The sequence below is a fragment of the Lagenorhynchus albirostris genome, chromosome 18 (genome assembly GCF_949774975.1).
Source record: "Lagenorhynchus albirostris chromosome 18, mLagAlb1.1, whole genome shotgun sequence".
Lineage (NCBI taxonomy): Eukaryota > Metazoa > Chordata > Mammalia > Artiodactyla > Delphinidae > Lagenorhynchus > Lagenorhynchus albirostris.
Genome location: NC_083112.1, coordinates 22,622,900 through 22,641,581, shown reverse-complemented (window position 1 = coordinate 22,641,581; position 18,682 = coordinate 22,622,900). Strand labels below are relative to the sequence as shown.

The 18,682-nt window shown below is 38.8% G+C and overlaps 2 protein-coding genes across 14 annotated transcripts in view; one reads left to right on the top strand and one right to left on the bottom strand.

Moving 5' to 3' along the window:
* The window catches only part of CCDC122 (coiled-coil domain containing 122), a 47,265-nt gene extending 36,889 nt beyond the window's left edge, over positions 1 to 10,376 (bottom strand). For 2 of the 10 annotated variants that reach the window (XM_060129482.1, XM_060129484.1), the window contains exons 1-4: positions 9,788 to 9,964; positions 9,595 to 9,670; positions 1,805 to 1,961; positions 1,174 to 1,289 (exon numbers count right to left, since the gene is read on the bottom strand). In XM_060129482.1, the coding sequence (XP_059985465.1) occupies positions 1,174 to 1,289; positions 1,805 to 1,850 (162 nt within the window). In that variant the 5' untranslated portion in view covers positions 1,851 to 1,961; positions 9,595 to 9,670; positions 9,788 to 9,964. Of the gene's footprint in view, positions 1 to 1,173; positions 1,292 to 1,804; positions 1,977 to 5,798; positions 5,990 to 9,594; positions 9,671 to 9,787; positions 9,965 to 10,075 lie in introns of those variants that run through there. The other 8 variants (XM_060129481.1, XM_060129480.1, XM_060129477.1 and 5 more) reach the window with 7 other exon arrangements.
* A 23-nt stretch (positions 10,377 to 10,399) lies between these two features.
* Positions 10,400 to 18,682, top strand: part of LACC1 (laccase domain containing 1) — a 67,634-nt gene continuing 59,351 nt past the window's right edge. For all 4 annotated transcript variants that reach the window (XR_009536848.1, XR_009536847.1, XM_060129472.1 and 1 more), the window contains exons 1-5: positions 10,400 to 10,574; positions 11,734 to 12,338; positions 12,942 to 13,120; positions 14,251 to 14,416; positions 17,422 to 17,647. Coding sequence is in view for 2 of the 4 variants with exons in the window: in XM_060129472.1 (XP_059985455.1) it covers positions 11,789 to 12,338; positions 12,942 to 13,120; positions 14,251 to 14,416; positions 17,422 to 17,647 (1,121 nt within the window). In the remaining 2 variants the exon portion in view is untranslated. The remainder of the gene's footprint in view (positions 10,575 to 11,733; positions 12,339 to 12,941; positions 13,121 to 14,250; positions 14,417 to 17,421; positions 17,648 to 18,682) is intronic.

The window sequence follows — 18,682 nt, the reverse complement described above, 5'->3', positions numbered from 1 at the left end:
GTGGGGGACTGGGGGGGAGATGGTTTCGGGATGATTCAAGCGCATCACATTTATTGTGCACTTTATTTCTATTATTATTACATTGTGATATATAATGAAATAATTATACAACTCACCATAATGCAGAATCAGTGGGAGCCCTGAGCTTGTTTTCACTTGTCACTCACTGATAGGGTTTTGATATGAATCTGCAAGCAATTGATTTATTATGGTCTCTGTGCAGTCAAACCTCTCTGCTAACGATAATCTATATTTACAGATGCTCCCCAGTGCCTCAGCTCCACCTCAGATCATCAGCCATTAGATTCTCATGAGGAGCGCACAACCTAGATCCCTCGCATGTGCAGTTCACAGTAGGGTTCGCGCTCCTATGGGAATCTAATGCCACCACTCATCTGACAGGAGGCAGAGAGGTAATGTGAGCAATGGGGAGCGGCTGTAAATACAGATGAAGCTTTGCTCGTTCGTCTGCTACTCACCTCCTGCTGTGTGGCCCAGTTCCTAACAGGCCACAGATCGGTACCTGTCCGTGGCCCAGGGGCTGGGGACCCCTGCTCTAGAGCATATTCTTTTCATTTCTATGTTATATTTAATAAAAAAACCTTTAAAATTAAATACACTGTTTTAATTTTTGCTCCTTTAGCTATATTAACAGAGAACAGTTATGTCTAATTATGCTGAATACAAAAACAAGTATGGCTTCCAGATGCCTGTGGTGGAATTATGAACATATTTTGAAATTTAAGGAACACAGAAATGTTCCTTACCTACCTGAAATGTTCACTGGCAACTTGTAATTCATGAGCCATAGCTTTAAGAACACAGGCTTAAAAACTTAACCTTCTTTCAATTCAGAATTTTAGGAAAAACTATCAAATAGAGTGAATTTAAAATAATTCTATGTGACATATTTTTTATGCTTATTTATAGTCACAGTGACATTGTTGAATGTTTGCACACTGGATGTGTAAAATGTTCCATGAAACTGGAATACTCATGTAGACTTTACTTAGGGATACCAGAATAATTTAGAAGGTGTAAATATGAAAAACAGACATTTTAAGTTGCCTCCTCAGAGTTATTAAGTTATGCTTAATAACTTTCCTGTTACAAATTTAATATAGCTTTGAAGAACATAAAGACTCATTTAAAAGACTGTGTGAAATAGGTTACCTGCAAATTGAACAGAACTTTTTTGTTTTTTTCTATTTCTGATGCTTGTGATTGCTGTTGCTGTGCAACTTGCTCGACAGCATCAGTTAATGAAGATATGTCTTGTTTAGCCAGAGCTAGACAAAATAAAGTACATAATAAAAATCTAAATGCAAACATTCTAAGAAACATGTTTCTTGACTCAAAGTCATGAAAATTGTTATGTTTTCTCAAAAATAAACTAAATTTAGGGTTGGTACTCTTCCTTTTTGACTATAAACAAAACCAAAATCAAAGGCCATAAAAACAGACAATTCAAAGTCACCTACTACAATATTATACCTGTTACTTTATGGAACAGTATAAATATTTTGATTGTCCTAAAAATTTTTATCTAGACCATTTGCACATATACTACAATTATAGTGGTACCATAACCATTTCTCAATTGCAGTTGATGAATTTTCATTATAGGCCTGCATTTTCAGGTTGTTATACTTTTTCTAAACATTCTATAAGTTTCCTCCCGGTAAACTTCAACAGCTTCCCTCTATTCTAATTTGCTACTAATTTTAACACAATTATCCTAGCATACTACTTTTTTGTTACCACTCATCTTTTAGTTATATATTTCTGAAGATAGCTTCATTACCTTCTTCAGGAATTCCTTGACTCTTCCTTTCTTCGTTGCCTGACATTCTTGTGTCTCTTTTCCCCTTTCTAGTTCACCTTCTTTACTCCTACAAAATAATCAGTGTAGATAATCTTTCACTTTTCTTTTTTTTCCCCCCCGTCATGTATGAGTGATCCTGAAAGTAAATTAACTGTCAAATATCTCACAAGGATGACAATGACATTCGTCATCAGCTCCAAGAATTAAAATACAATGACTGAGTGAGAGATTTGGGGAAAAAGTAGAACTGTCCTTTCATCTTGGTTGTCCTGCTTTTCAGCTGTTATGACCCTGGGAAGTTTCTTAATTTCTTTGCTCATCAGTGTCCTCATCTGTAAAACCTCATAGGGCTGTTGTAATAATTAATGTATGTAACATGCTTAGCACAGTAAATGACATAGAGTGAGTAACTAATTATTCTGGATTAGTAGCTAGTACCTCTAGAACTATTATGAAATGGATTCTAAAACTATAACCAGAATCTGTGAAAAACAGTGCCAAGCTGAATTAGCAACTTATCATGGGTATAGGATGCAGGGAATATGGCACTCCTGTGTAAGGCCAGGGTAAGCCTTACGCAAGTTTAAAATCACCATTCAATCTCTTCTATACGTAGGAGAAACGGATGAGATGAAGGGGTAGATTTTTTTCTCCCCTGAAAGATGGAGAGAAAGAGTTCTTTCCTGTACCAGTGCAACAAATGAATGCTGAGTTGGCAGAGTTAAAGGCACTACCAGTCTTTGGAAAAAGAGTATCTGATTGTGCCTGTCCATTCCTATACAAAAGAAATCATACAATTTTGCATGATTAATAAAAGGAATGTAGTGTTCCTGCTTAACATTTGAACATACGGATTTTTCTTTTTAGATGACATCCTTTTAAAAACATCTTCTCCCTAAAACCACCTAGTTTCTCTGAAGTTCATGCCATCATGAGCTTCAGATGAGTAAAGTAAGAAAAAGTAAAAAGTAAAGTAAGCTTTACTCTTCCTTATTATCAGTTGACTTATAAATCTCTACCCTTCACTCCTAGATTACAGTATCTGACTTACTGTGTCTCTATTACTACTTTTTAAAATATTTCTTTGGAATTTCAACATCCACACAGGTGGTACTTTTAATACCCTGACTTCTCAGTTCTTTGATGTTTTTCCTTATCCATCCTCCCCAGCCACCCACAGAGTATCACTACACCTCATCCATAATCTCAGATTCAAACACTTATTTTTCAGCTCATCCCTCCTAGTATTTTGACTGTAAGAGCTGTTCAACCACATTGACTCTTCTACCTTTTCATGGTCCCTTAGCCTTTCATGTACTCACGTCACTTACCCAGTTTAGATTCCTTTGCATTCAACCTCACTTTTTTTGTACCGCCCTCTCCCTGTCCTACTTCCCTGGAAAAATTCCAACTAGTTGCTTTGCTTACATACTAGTAGTTGAATATGCCTCAAGAAAAGCACACACCTGTGCTGTGGTCTCACTTAAAATTCAAGACACTTTATGTCAAGTGGGCCCTTGATGCTAGGCCCCGAGGATTCATCAAGTTTCATGGATGATTATTTCACTCCTTCTTCTCTGTCTTCAAACCTCCCACATCTCTTTCCCCCTCCTCTTTCAGTTGATAACCCATCTTCTTATTTAACTGAGATAGTAGGAAAATATCAGAGAGGGTGGTAAATCACCCCATCTACCAGTCTTCCTGGACCTATACCTATATACTAGTCTATTCTTTTCTTGCAGTGAATAAAGTGTACTTGCTCTGACCTAGGGCCAATCCTCTCCTTCTGTACCCCTTCCTCTCCTACTCAAGGACATTGCTCCTTCAAACGTCCCATCAATAGAATTTCCTCCTTTATTTGGTCAAACATATTATCCTGGACAGCCTATCGTATAATCATCAACAACAATAACCACTTTTGCTTGACACTTTAATCTCTTTCAGCTATTGACCCCTTTCTTTGCTCTCCTTTATAGCCAAGATCCTTGCTGTCTACTTCCTCTCCACCTATTCTTCTTGAACCCCCCAGAATTAATCGTTTACAACTCTAAAGTTCTTATCAAGGTATCTATGACATCCACATTGCCACTTCAATGGCAAGTTTGGTCCTCATCTTCCTTAACGTATCCATGTCATTGACACATTTGATCATGCCCTCCTCCTTGAAACAACATACTTCTTGGTTTCCTTTGCCGGCTCCTCCTCACCTTTGTCATTTACGTTAGAGCGCCCTAGCACTCAGTCCTCAGGCCTCTTCTTTTCTCTAAACTTACTCTGCAGGTAATGTCATCCAGTTCTATGGCTTTAAACTCCCCTTATAGGCTCACAACTCCCAAATTCATATCCCTAACCTGACATCCCTCTTGAGCTCCAGACTCATACACAATTTCCTACCTGATATTTCCACTTGAATTTTTTATAGGCATTTCAACTTACTATGTTCCAAACCGAACTCTTTATGTCTCTGTCCACTCCATCACTACCCCTAAACCTGCTCCTTCATGGTCTTCTCCATCCCAGTAAATTATAAGTTCATTTTTCTTATTCACACTCAAAACTCTAGAATACTGTCAGGGAGGTATCTAGAAGGATATAGAGCCCAAGGCAATTTAATCAACCTTGCCCAAGATAATCATAAATGAGAGCTCATTGTTGATGTTCCATAGACCCTTTGGGAAATCATTTTAGATATTCCCCAAGTATGTGGCCCAAGACTGCTGCCCCAATTGTTTTACTCAATAGACAAATCAGAATCTTGACTCTTTTCTTTCTCTTACATGCTGCATGCAATTCTTTTGGCAAAACTTACTGGTTCCACCTTTAAATTATATTGGAATCCAACCACTCCTTCCCTCTTCCAAATACTATCTTAGCTAAGAAGGCTTCCCTGATAATCCCTCTAAAACATGACCTTCATCCCCCATTTCCTTACCCTGCCTCATTTTTCTTAACAGCATTTATCACTTTTATCATTTTTCTTTTTTATTTCCTTTTACTAATGTAAGCTCCATGAGGGAAGAGACCTAGAACAGTGCCTGGAACATAACAGGTGTCTAACTATAGTCTATCTCCACTTCAGTTGACCCTGTTCTACTGACAGAATAATGCTTCTGAAACACTGTTCTGATCACATCAAATAGCAACCAATCTTTCAACTCCACCTTAGATGCATCTTCTTTAAGAAGTTTTTCTTGATCTTTCTGGGTATATATGATCTCTCTCTCTCTTTTTAGTACAATTGTTTCTATATCTCTATTATACCAAGATAGATAACAGTCTAGGTCTCAGGGTAAGATAGGGCTAATCTTGAAGCTAGGTTGTGCCACTTACTAGTTTATTAGGTAAATTCTTTCCAACCTGAGCCTCAGATTCCTTGTCAATAATAGTACTTTCCTCATTAGATTTTTGTGAGGATGAAGTGAAATAATGAATATAAAGCATTTAGCAAATTCCTGCCACTCAACAATTTCTATTCCTACTGTTTACATTATTTTATACTATATTTCCCTATTAGACTATAAGCTCCAGGAAGTCTTACTCATTTTTGTATTCTTTAAAGTATTTGATGAAGAAACCAAAAAAAAATTTAAGAAAATTAGATTTATACAATAAAAAATAAAGTAACTGGTACTTCTTGATATCTATTTCTGAAGCAGCATAAATTGAAGAACTCTTGGGTGATATTTATTTAAACCAGCTATTCATGAAAGGATATCTGGTTTAAAATTGAGGAAATTTTCATTTTTTCTGGATCTCTACTGTAGAATGGACAAAAAATAAAAACAAACTACTGCCATCTACTGATAATTCATTACAATTGCATAAATCAATAAAAACAAGAGTTTAGAGACTAGACAGTATTAATTATTCTTTCATTCAAACCACGTATGTTGGTACATATTATATACAAAGCATTGTGGGAAATATAATTATGAATTTAGTGACTGATTTAAAAAAACACACCTTATAATACCTACAGTATTTGAGAGTAAATATCCAAATATTACTTATAAAAAATCATTTAGGGGTTTCCCTGGTGGCGCAGTGGTTGAGAGTCCGCCTGCCGATGCAGGGGACACGGGTTCGTGCCCCGGTCCGGGAAGATCCCACATGCCGCGGAGTCGCTGGGCCCGTGAGCCATGGCCGCTGAGCCTGCGCGTCCGAAGCCTGTGCTCCGCAACGGGAGAGGCCACAACAGTGAGAGGCCCGCGTACCGCAAAAAAAAAAAAATCATTCAGGCAAAACACTCTCAACTAAAAAAGTAGCTTTACAGAAAACAATGCAATGGAAATACTATAAACCACCATGTTCTATATTAACTATAGCCAACATTTACTAATTACCATAAGTACTTTCACATAGATTATCTGTTTTAGCCTTCAGAGCAATCCTATAAGCTAGACATGATTTTTACCTGTATTTTGTAAATGAGGAGACTAAAACTTCAAGAAATAAGGAAATTCGCCAAAGGTCATACATCCAAGCAGGAAGGATGAAATTTGAAGCAACTAGGATCCAAATTAACATTTATTAGGTATTTAGTATGTACTAAAGCATTGTGATGAGCATGATTTTTGTGCACCATCTCATCTGAATTCGAGGTGAGTGCCTGTAATTGGCCCGTGGGAGGAGATTTTAAAAAGGCCATGGCTTGAGTTTTTGGAAACTCATCGTCTGGTACCTCCCTTCAAGTTAATGAGCAAAATAAAGCAAGGCTGTCAAACTCCCCTCGGGTTTTGAGAGCTTCAGGCTTAAAAGAGTCAAGACGAGGCAACTGTCCATGTGCGCCCATGTCACATAAGCACCATTTTTCATCCTGAATGGAAAAAGCTGCTCTGTGGACCTGCCAAGCAGTTTAAGTAGTTAAGTTTATAATTACCTCCTACCCCCTTTAGAACATACATTTGATTAGAAAACAAGGAAAGAAAAATTACTTAGTTAATTTTCACATAAGTGTGAAATTGTTTTTGTTTTTGTTTTCCAAGTGGAAGGGGGAGTTTAATAACTGAAGCTGATGTTTAACTGGGGAAGCTAAAAAAACTGACCTAGGGAAGAGAGAAAAGTTTTCCTGGAATTGAGAGTTTAAAATTATGTCTATATTTGTCATAAGCATGATGGAATCAGTTCTGGATGGTTCAATTCCAACAATAAATTAAAGAGGAATCATGGGGAAAATGTAACAAACTGCATAAATGAGTAAGAATCAATAGTACATACTTCAGGTAAAAAAGAGGACAAGTCTTTTCAACCACATGTTTTCAAGAGAAGTTACATCATCAGAGTCATCCAAAAAGAATAAATTTTGGAATAAATAAATCCCAACGCAAGGAACACGTGGAGCCAACAGAAGCTGGAAGAGGCAAGGAAAGCTTTGAAGGGAGCACGGTCCTGACACACCTTGATTTAAGACTTCTGCCTCCATAACTATAACACAACACATTTTTGTTGTTTTAAGCCATCCAGTTTGTGGTCATTTGTTATGGAAAACTTAGGAAACTAACATAATCTTTTAACAAGGAAATTTGCATGTTACATGTCCTTTTCTGGAAGGACTCATAAACCCTAGTGTGAATGGTTTAAAGACAAGTGTTCCCAGTTTTATTCTAATTGTTCTCATGATAAGGATTTACACGGTGATTAAGAATGCCTGGGGATTTTCCCAAAGGTTCCCCTCAACAGCCAGGCACTCTCTCTGCCCCCAAAATGCTCTATGTCTCTATGGGGGAAATAGATGCAAAGTCAAATAATGAAAATGTAGAGGAACAGTAGGTGTTCTCTTAGTCTACCTACACTTAACCTCTAACCAATTGACTCATTTTGTTTCCTTTTAAATCATAAGCTGCTAATTCCCACATCACGCTGAATGCGCATGCTGAATGCTAAAGGGTTACAAAGCTAGTCTCCAGTGAGTCTGCCCACTTCTGCTCCTACCAGTGGAACTGTACAGCTGACAATGTCACTTGTGTTTGTTCCTGAACCTGTTTATGCCAGTTGTACTTGTCACTGTGCTTTCATAATTTAATTAAATATTATGTAAACCAATGAAATAGTGTGGAAATAAAGTTTGTTGTTTCTTTAAAAGCTATGTTTAATATTTTGGAAAGACCCAATTAAGGTGAGTTGTTTGAATGTGTGAGATAACTATAAATGATTATAAAGAAGAAATCTGCACTCAGCTTCACAAGTGCCTGCCTCTAGGTTATTTTCCTCTTAAAGGAACCGAGTCTTGGGAAAGCTTAGCTGATGGCTGAGAAGTGTAGTTTATGGAAGAGATATGATGCAGAACTCTAATCAGGAGGCCATGTGCAAAGAAAAGGCCTTGGACCTTCTCAACAGATTGGCAAACAAGCATATAGTTGTTTTAGGTTAAAAAATGTTTAAGGTATTATGGTATATTTTCATAAGTCTCTGGTTTAACTGACTTTCCTTTGAAACAGTTTTATTTAGACATAATTTATATACTACCATGTTCATCTTTATGAGGTATACAATTTAATGTTTAATTGACTTTTTCAATGTACTGCTTGGCTATGGATACAGATTGCATCTATGAGAAAGCTTCTCCTATACAAACAAAATGCTAAAAGAAGCAGTTAATTCTGCTTAGCAAGGGGATGGGGATTCAAGGTGATGTTTGAGCTTGAAGGGTCTTGAACAAGTAACAGCTAAAAAAAGCATATAAAGAGAAGAGTGTTCTAAGCAGAAGGGATAGCTTACGCAAAGGATGAAATCATATGGTGTTCCAAGGAACAGCTTTTAGTTTGAGTGGCTTGGGAATAGGGAAGTTGTTTTTTCAAATCTAATTATGCATCTGAATCATTTGTAGAGATTAAAACAAAACAAAAAGCAAAGCAAAACAGGTCGAGACTTGACGCCCCGAGTGAGACTTGACTCCCTGAGTTTCTGATTCAAATGTATATCTGGAGGTGGGGGAGGGGGAAGCTCCCTGGATTTATATTTTTTTAAAGTTCTACTTGTAGTTCTGAGGTGTAGCCAGGATTGAGAGCCACTGGAGTGGGGGGAATGGGGATGAGGTAAGAGAGTGCTAGGAGATAAGGCCACAGCCCAGTACCAGATGATGAAAGGAAATGGTATATAAATACAATATAACAGCAAACTTTCTCTTCCCTGACAGCTTCCCTATTCCGAAATATTTCTTTTTTACCTTTTTTACTGTTACCATTGCATGACAGAAAATGAATTCCCACCATTGTCTATAAAAACAGAGATAAATGTTTTCACCCAGCTTTGTAACTAAAGACCTCTATTTTACTTACAGTAATATTTAACATAAAGCAAGCTCAGAGCAGAGTGCATCAGGTGCACCACATAGCACTCAGTGCTCTTAATAAATGTCCAGCAAAAATGATGAAAGTACAATTTTTGACAGAAACATCTGCCAGACACTGAAGAGTGGATTCCTATTCTGGGTTGGTGATGCCATAGAATAGCAGCACCTGCCCACTTCAGGTGCTCTTCTAAACTCCCAGATGGCTGAGATTCTTTCTCTCAGGGACAGGTTCTTCAGCACTTATTGTCTGAGCGACTGTCAGAAGAAAGGGAACCCCTCCTTCTGTCATAACCAGTTCCACAGGAAGCATCCTTTCTCCTACTCTTTGAAGGTTGGAGATATTTCCCCTTGGCCAGAGTGTCTGCCTTCCATATACATAGGAGCTGTTCAATATTTTTAAATAAATGAATGTTATGCTCTTTCAGGGCAGAGAAAGGATGCTAATTTACATCTTTATCACAACTCTAAGGGTCAGTGCCTTCTAATTTTCTACTCCTGGCGCGTAGTTTTCAAAGGGCACCTAGGACCTCCGTTTATCCACACACGTGCAGGAGCTGTAAAGTTTAGTCAGCAAGTTAGGCAGGATCAGCAAAAAGGCAAAGGAGGGGTTCAGCCAACTCGTTTCTGGAAACAACTAAAGCAAAACCGCTAAAAAAATTTAAAAAGTCTACCTCAGGAGGCACGTTACTTGAACTTGGATGGGACAGAGTGCCAAGCGCTAACGCGAGGAGGTTCTCAGGCCTGGGCTCTGGGGAGGAAACCGAGTGTCCCGACCGCGCTGCCGGGCCGGCGACTCGCTGTGGCCCGACTAGGAGCGCGGACGCCGGGAAAGGGCTTCATCGCTCCCGGGCAGGTGGAGGAGGTCATCGACCCGAGGCCGCTCGGCCGCGCGCCCAGTCCGGAGGCCCGCCCCGCTCCCTCGCGCCCCGCCCACCCCGCCCAGCCACCGGCCCGCGGACCCGCCTGGCTCCGGTCATTCGGTCGGTCGGCTGCTCCAGTTCCCGTTCTTCTTCCTGGCGCCGGGCGGTTGGTGCGGGCTCGCGCCCTCCTGACCCGGAACTGCTGACGGTTCCCCGCGGTCTGGCGCGTCCGACCCGAGAGTCGCTCCCCGGGTCGCTCCCGCTTCCCCGCACTCAGCCCCCCGGCCCGGCCTCCGGGGCTGCCGGGCGGGGGCTCCGTCAGTCCGCGGTCAGGCGGGTGAGGCGGGACGGGCGCCGCCCGCCCACACGCTCGCGGCCTCCTGGTCTCGTTCAGGCGGAGGACTGGGGGCGGCAGACGCACACGCTCGCGGCCTCCTGGTCTCGTTCAGGCGGAGGACTGGGGGCGGCAGACGCCTCAGAGCTCGCCGCCCACCGAGTGTGCAGCGGAAGGCGACGCGCGACGGGCGAGGACGGAGAACGGCCTCGGGTGTGCGTCCGGCCGTCGGAAAATCTCGAAGGGGCGGGAGGAGTCCGGCAGGTGAGGATCGGCGCCCCACAGGGCCGAGCGCGGACCGGGCGGGTGGCAGAGGCGTCGTGGGGCTTTTCACGGTCCAGAGCGAGGGGGTTAGGAGTGGCGGCAGGAGAAAACCATCCGGGGCACAGGGGGTCACCGAAGGGGTCACCAAAGAGAGACCGGCAGCCTGGGGTGGGGGAGGGCAGGGGCTGGGGGGAGAAGATCTGTGCGCGGAGAGTGAAGAGGAGAGCAGGTGGGACGCACACCTGATCCAAATTGCCGTTGCTTATGAGATAATTGCCATACCTGAGTCCTGCGTGAATCCTGGAGTCTGCTTTTATCTCCTTAAAAACGCATTTAAAAAAAATTGAAGTATAGTTGATTTACAATATTAGTTTCAGGTGTGCAACATAGTGAGTCAGTATTTTTATAGATTTTATGCCGTTTAAAGTTATTATCAAATATTGGCTATATTCTCTGTGCTGTACAATATATTTTGTACATAGTAGTTTGTACCTCTTAATCTCCGACCCCTATCTTGCCCCTCCCTCCTTCCCTCGCCACGCTGGTAACCACTAGTTTGTCCTCTGTATCTGTGAGTCTGCTTCTGAAAAACAACAATAACAAAATGCAATTTTTCTGAAGGAAAAAAAAAGCAATTAAGAATTTAAAAATTTTTAATTTTTAGGTGCAGCTCCTTTTAACCTATTGAACTCGACACCCAGGTATTTCATATGAAGGGATGTAAATTAACAAACCAGTGATATCCGGATTAATGATATATCAATAAGTTGACACCCTGTAATTAAAATACAGGACTTTGTCTAAGTCAACAAGTAATTCCCTGCTTAAAATTTGCTACCTGCACCATTGTAAAGCAATTATACTCCAATAAAGATATTTTTAAAAAATTGCTACCTGAAAACAAAACAAAACAAAAACTGTTGTTCTGCTGGAAAGATGTAAAGTACTTTCACAAAATGAATTAAGAGATGGCTTTGCTTTTCATTGTCCTGGTTCTGACAAATAGTGCACTAGCTTTTCTGGGAGGAGTCTAGATTCACTATTTTGGTTACATTTTTAAGTCAATGCAATTCTTTTTACCCATCCACAAGTTTCTGTTGTAACTATAAGGAGATTGATATAACTTTGTATTCTTACTTAGGCTAATTTTTCTTTACAGGTGATTTTGGGGGGCACAAAAACCTTCTTTGAAGAACTTTGTACAGTGTTGAAGGATGGCAGAAGCAGTATTGATAGATCTCTTTGGTTTGAAATTAAACTCTCAGAAAAACTGTCATCAGACATTACTAATGACATTGAATGCTGTCCGAAACCACCATGGTGCCAAGGCCAAGTTCCTTTGCATAATGTGTTGCAGTAACATCAGCTGTGACCATGATGATTGTGAATTAGAAACAAGCAATGGATTATCTGCTTTCCTGAGAGAATTTGAGACTGTTAGCAATTCCAGCATGGCTGCCTCATTGTATACCATTAAACAAAAAATTGATGAAAAAAATTTGAGCAGCATTAAGGTAATTGTGCCTGTGCACCGGAAGACATTAATGAAGGCTTTTATTGGTCAACTCTTCACTGATGTTTACAATTTTGAGTTTGAAGATTTACAGATGACTTTGAGGGGAGGTCTTTTGAAACAGCCTACTGAAATAAACATAATCACAGCTCAAGAACTAGAAGCAATCCAGAATGAAATAGAAACATATTTGAGAAGTTTGCCAACACTGAAAGGAGAATTAACCATTATCACATCTCCTTTGATCCCAGGTACGTTAAACACTATCTGTTGATTTTACTGGATGTGAAAAGCCAGTCTTTCTTTACAGGTTGTTCACCTCTTTTTGCTTCTTTCTTTTGTAGACTGTTGTGAATTTATGTGTTCATTAGCATCAGTTACAACATGGGAGTGTCATGCATTGCCTTGTAGTGTCAGGGGTGTCAAGGGATAGCCACCCTAAGTAAATAATTTCTCTTTATGCGAATTCAGCTTTAAGACAAATCCCCCAGCCTTCCTTTTAAATGAGATTTATGACCGTAAGCATTTCCTACTCAGAAATTCTGAAACCTTAATTCATTGGTGCTTTCACAGAAGAATGAAGTTTACTGTGAGCTATATGCTATTGGGATAACAAAGACAAATGGGACAAAAGATACCCTTTGAAGAGCAATAATCCCACAGAAAAGGTAAAACAAACTCAAAGCATTATGTCGTAAGAATAGGTGGAGGTATAAAGAACTGTAGAAATTAGAAGGCAGATAAACTAATGCAGGATGAGGTGATTAGGGAAAGTCTTAATGAGAGACTGGGTTTGTAATGCTTATAGTCTTTTGTATGTCATGTTTTTAATCTTCATTGTTTATCTTCAACAGATATTTTCATACATGGATTTACTACAAGAACAGGTGGGATATCTTACATACCAACTCTTAGCTCATTCAACCTCTTCAGTAGTTCCAAACGGAGAGATCCCAAGGCTGTTGTTCAAGAAAATCTGCGTAGGCTGGGGAATGCAGCAGGATTTAACGTGAAGAAATTTTACCGAATAAAGGTACAATTTTATTTCCTATTTTGGAAGATGTAAAGTATATTCTTATTTATTTATTTATTGATTGATTGATTTATTGCTGTGTTGGGTCTTCGTTGCTGCATGCGGGCTTTCTCTAGTTGCGACGAGCAAGGGCTACTCTTCCTTGCGGTGCGTGGGCTTCTCATTGTGGTGGCTTCTCTTGTTGTGGAGCGCAGGCTGTAGGCGTGCAGGCTTCTATAGTTGTGGTGCGCAGGCTCTGTAGTTGTGGCTTGCAGGCTCTAGAACACAGGCTCAGTAGTTGTGGCGCATGGGCTTAGTTGCTCCGTGGCGTGTGGGATCTTCCCGGACCAGGGATCGAACCCTGGTGTCTTCTGCATTGGCAGGTGGATTCCTAACCGCGGCACCACCGGGGAAGTCCCTAAAGTATATTCTTGACTCTGCTAATGACTACGTGGACTTTAAATAAGTTATTTAACTTTTGCATCTAGTGTTTTATCTAAGATTTAGGATAGTATTTGTGATTATTTTTCTTAGAGCTGTATACCATAACCTAAAGATCAATTCTATGATGATATATATATATTTCATCTGGAACTCCTCACATCTAAAAGTACAGTGAATTCTCAGAGTATAGTACCACTGCCCTTTTTGATTTAGAAGGAAGGTTCCTGCTTGGTGGGAGAGAAAACCCATTATTAATCAACACTAGGAGGAACTTGGGTACAACTGATGAGATAATTGTTTCTTACAGAATTCCAGCATTACTTGACTCCAGGAAAAGTAAAAAGATCATTGATTTGGAAATTTAATTTCTTTCAGTAAATTAGTACTTTGTGGAAAGTACTGCAATTAGAGATTTACCCATCTCTAGTGGGAGGTATTCATGATGGATGGACTATTTTGAATTTTTTAAAATGTTTGTTAAATGTAAAAGTCTGCTTTCCTTTGAGGAAAATATGCAGAGATTATCATATCATAAAGTTAAATACGTAAGTTTGTTATTTTATCATATATGGACCTGATATATTTAATGAATGCTTGTAACCTTAAACTGGTTATATAATTTTGTACAAGATGCGTACTTTAAGAAAAGCTTATGGTATGAGAAACTCTATCTTCAAAATATTTTTTTCTCACATCTTTGGTATTAGACTGATCATGCCAATGATGTCTGGATTATGGGAAGGAAGGAGCCTGAATCTTACGATGGAATCACCACAAATCAAAGAGGAGTCACAATAGCGGCTCTTGGTGCTGACTGTATACCGATAGTTTTTGCCGATCCTGTCAGAAAAGCATGTGGGGTTGCTCACTCTGGTAAGTGTACTTAATTAAACATCTAGGATTTTACCAATTTTTTTGGTACGGGAAAAGTTATAATTTCTTTCTGATGGATATTACAAATAGTTAATTACTATCCATGGTGATAAGTGTAAAGATAGGGAAGAGCTAGCAGACTCTTAGGACAGGAGCAGATAAAAGGAGTCCCTAAGTTAAATTATATGAATCAGAGTATAATTCCCAAAGAAAGCAGTACTTAGGCTGATTCCTGGGGGATTTATAGGATTTGGCTAGGTGCCAGTGTTTCTGAGCAGGGGTGCTATTAACATTTGGGGCAAGATAGTCTTATGCTGACTGCAGACCAAGTTTACTTGGCTTTTTGAAATTCTTCATGCCAGTAGCACTCAGAGTTGTAAGAACCAAAAGAAAAAAAAAAGCCTCCATGCTTTTCAAAACACTCCCAGGGAGTTGTACTGCCTCTAGTTGAGAACCCTTGAAGTCCAGGTAATAGGGAATAGGAAGTTGAGACATGTTGGGTCGCAGAAGGTGTTTATGAAAATGCAGCAGCATGTGTAAAGGTGTGGAGGTAAGAAAAAGCAAGATATGTTTGGAAAACCGCATTTAGTTTAATATGCTGTAGTCTAGTGGCTTTAGCTGTTCTCTGAAGATAAGAACAAAGAATTTTTAGGTTCTGTGTTGTGTTAATGGAATTTTGTTTTCTGGTGATTTGTTTTAAAAAATACTGTTTAGACTATCCAGTGGTTATGAGTCTATGTAAAATGAAGAATGATCTTTTAGATTTTCTTCTGCTTGTAAATCAACGATTACTTTGCATTTTAGACTATAGATAAATAAGAAAGTGGTGCATTTTTCTTTTGATCTAGCTAAAGTAATGAATGACTAGAAGTCAGTGACATTGTCAAAAGTTACTTAAAATTTGAGTTTTAGTTCCTGGATATAAAACGGGAATATTATTTGCTACTTCCTGGGTTTTGAAACATTAAATTCAAAAGTATCAAAGATAAAAGAAACAGTCTTGAAAAGGAACAAAGTTAGATGTCTCACACGTCTCGATTTCAAAACTTGTTATAAAGCTACAGTAATCAAAACAGTATGTATGGGCTTCCCTGGTGGCGCAGTGGTTGAGAGTCCGCCTGCCGATGCAGGGGACACGGGTTCGTGCCCCGGTCCGGGAGGATCCCACATGCCGCGGAGCGGCTGGGCCTGTGAGCCATGGCCACTGAGCCTGCGCGTCCGGAGCCTGTGCTCCACAACGGGAGAGGCCACGGCAGTGAGAGGCCCGCGTACTGCAAAGAAAAAAAGAACAGTATGTATGGTGCTGGTATAAAGACAGACGTATAGAGCAATGGAATAGAATAGACATCCCAGCAATAAACCCTTGCATATACGGTCAAATGATTTTTCACAAGGTACCTAGACTATACAATGGGGAAAGGACAGTTTCTTTAACAAATGGTACTGGGAAAACCGGATAGTCATATGCAAAAAAATAATGTTAGACCCTTATCTTATGTCATATATAAAAATTAACTCAAAATGGATCAAAGATCTAAATGTAAGAGCTAAAACTCTAAAACTCATAGAAGAAAGTGTAATCGTAAATCCTTGTGATCTTGGATTAAGCAATGGTTTCTTAGATATGATGCCAAAAGCACAAGCAACAGAAGTAAAAATAGATAAATTGAATTTTGTCAAAAGTAAAAACTTCTGTGCATCAAAGGACACAGTAAACAAAGTGAAAAGTCAACCCAACCGATTGAGAGTAAATATTTGCAATTCATATATCTACTAAGGAGTTAATATTCAGAATATATAAAGAACACCTACAGTTCAGCAACAACAACAAAAACCAACTTGATTGAAAAATGGGTAAAGGACTTCAATAGAACATTCTCCAAAGATGATATGCAAATGTCCAACAAGCATGTGAAAAGATGCCCAACATCACTAATAATTTGGGAAAAGCAAATCAAAACCACAGGATATCACCTCACACCCATTAGGATGGCTAATATTATAAAAAAAAAATGTTGGTGAAGAGAAATGGAAACCATAATGCACTATTGGTGGGAGTATAAAATGGTGCAGCTCCTATAGAAAACAGTATGATGGTTCCTCAAAAATTTTTAAATAGAATTATCATATTACCCAGCAATTCCACTTCTGAATATATATCCAAAAGAATTGAAAGCAGGATGTTGGCAGAATATTTGCACACCCATCCTCATAGCAGAACTATTCACAGTAGCTAAGAGGTGAAAGTAACCCAAGTGTCTATCCATGATTGAATGGATAAGCAAAATTCATACAATGGAATATTATCCAGCCTTAAAAAGGAAGGAAATCCTGACCCATGCTACAACATTGAATGAATCTTAAGGATATTATGCTAAGTGAAATAAGCCAGTCACAAAAAGACAAATACTATATGATTCCACTTATAGGAGGTACCTAGCGTAGTCAAATTCATAGGAACTGAAAGAAGACGGGTGGTTGCCAGAGACTGGGGAAGGTGGAAAGGCCAAGTTCTTGTTTAATGGGCATAGAGTTTTAGTTTGCAAAATGAGAAAGTTCTGGAGATTGGTTGCACAACAATGTGAATAGACTTAACGTTACTGAAGAGTACACTTGTAAACAGTTAAAATGGTAAATTTTATGTTATGTGTTTTTTCCCACGATTTTTAAAAGTGTGCATAAAAAGTGAAGGAGAGAAGACTAAGAAGATATAATTCCAGTGGAAACTGAAAGTATAGAACATTTTAAAAAGGAAGTGGAAGGGACCTCCCATTAAATGTCTCTTCTGTGTCAGGTGCTTTGTATAATATACCTCATTTAAAACCCAGTATTTTAATTAATTAGTTGATTATTTGGCTTAATTAATTAATTTTGTGATTCATTTACTATTTCTGGACTTCGAAAATACATAAACTGACTCTGTTCATTTTTAACTTAGATATAAATTATGATGAAATTTTCTTATGTTTTAACTTTGCTTATCTCTTTTTCTTCTTATTTACTAGGTTGGAGAGGTACTTTGTTAGGTGTTGCTATGGCTACAGTGAATGCTATGATAGCAGAATACGGCTGTAGTTTGGAAGACATTATTGTTGTACTGGGGCCTTCAGTAGGACCTTGCTGTTTTACTCTTCCAAGGGAATCAGCAAAGGCATTTCATAATCTTGATCCCGGATGTGTACGGCTCTTTGGCTCACCAAATCCCTATGTTGACATCCGTAAAGCCACGAGGTATGCTTGATTTCAGTCCAGAACTGCAAGTTTGATTATTGCTTATTGCTTCTAAAATGAAGATAATTTTAGAAAACAATTAGTAACTCCAAGAAAAATTCAGGTGGCAGATATTTAAGTAGCTGACATATACACTTACACAAAAACTAATTTTAAATATGAAATCTTTTCTCATTGAAGTTTGAATAACAGCAGTCTTTTGATCTGGTATCTCTTATTGATTTAAAAGTGAAGGAAGAAACAGCTGGCATTTAATTTTAAGAGATCTACTTAAACTTCATATAGAAAAGTTGGCACTTTTTATAGAAAAGAATGGCACGTCACAGACATTCCTCAGCTAAATTCTCCTAAATATAATAAACTATCAGGAAACTGATATTTTAAAATTATTCTTATTCTCTAATTAACTGGAGGAATATGTTTTTCAACAAAAATACTAGATAATATAAACACATATATACTTTCAAGTTTTTTATGGTCCCTTGCATTTTTGAATTTATGAAATTTTGCTATTAATAGATAATAAAAATTATTTGTCATTTCTACAAAGGAAAATTGATGTCTGATTTGAATCGTGTTTCTTTTCCAGTCAGCAAAACCTTACCCAGATTCTGCCTCATTTAGTACATAAGTAGAAAGGATTGAAATTGATTCTTAAATGTGACCTGTGAAATAAGTGTCACTAATTTATAGTCATATTTCATACCATGAAGTGTTTAAGGAGAAGCAAATTTTCTGTGAAAAATCTGGTTAATAGAAGGAAAGGAGGCGGGAGAGCCAGATGACTACAAAGCACGCTCTGTCTGAATCAATTGAATCTTGTCTTCAAGATTCTTCTTAAATTAGTACTTGATTTTGCTTATAAAAGTTTCTTCTTAAATAATTACTTGATTTTGCTTATAGAATCCTATACCCAGATCATGTCTGCAGGACAATATGGAGGTTATACAGTTCACATATGAACTTAGATGATTAATGGTGGTGAAATCTACCATTTCCTGACTTGTCCTTGTTCTGTAACTGAATAACAATTTG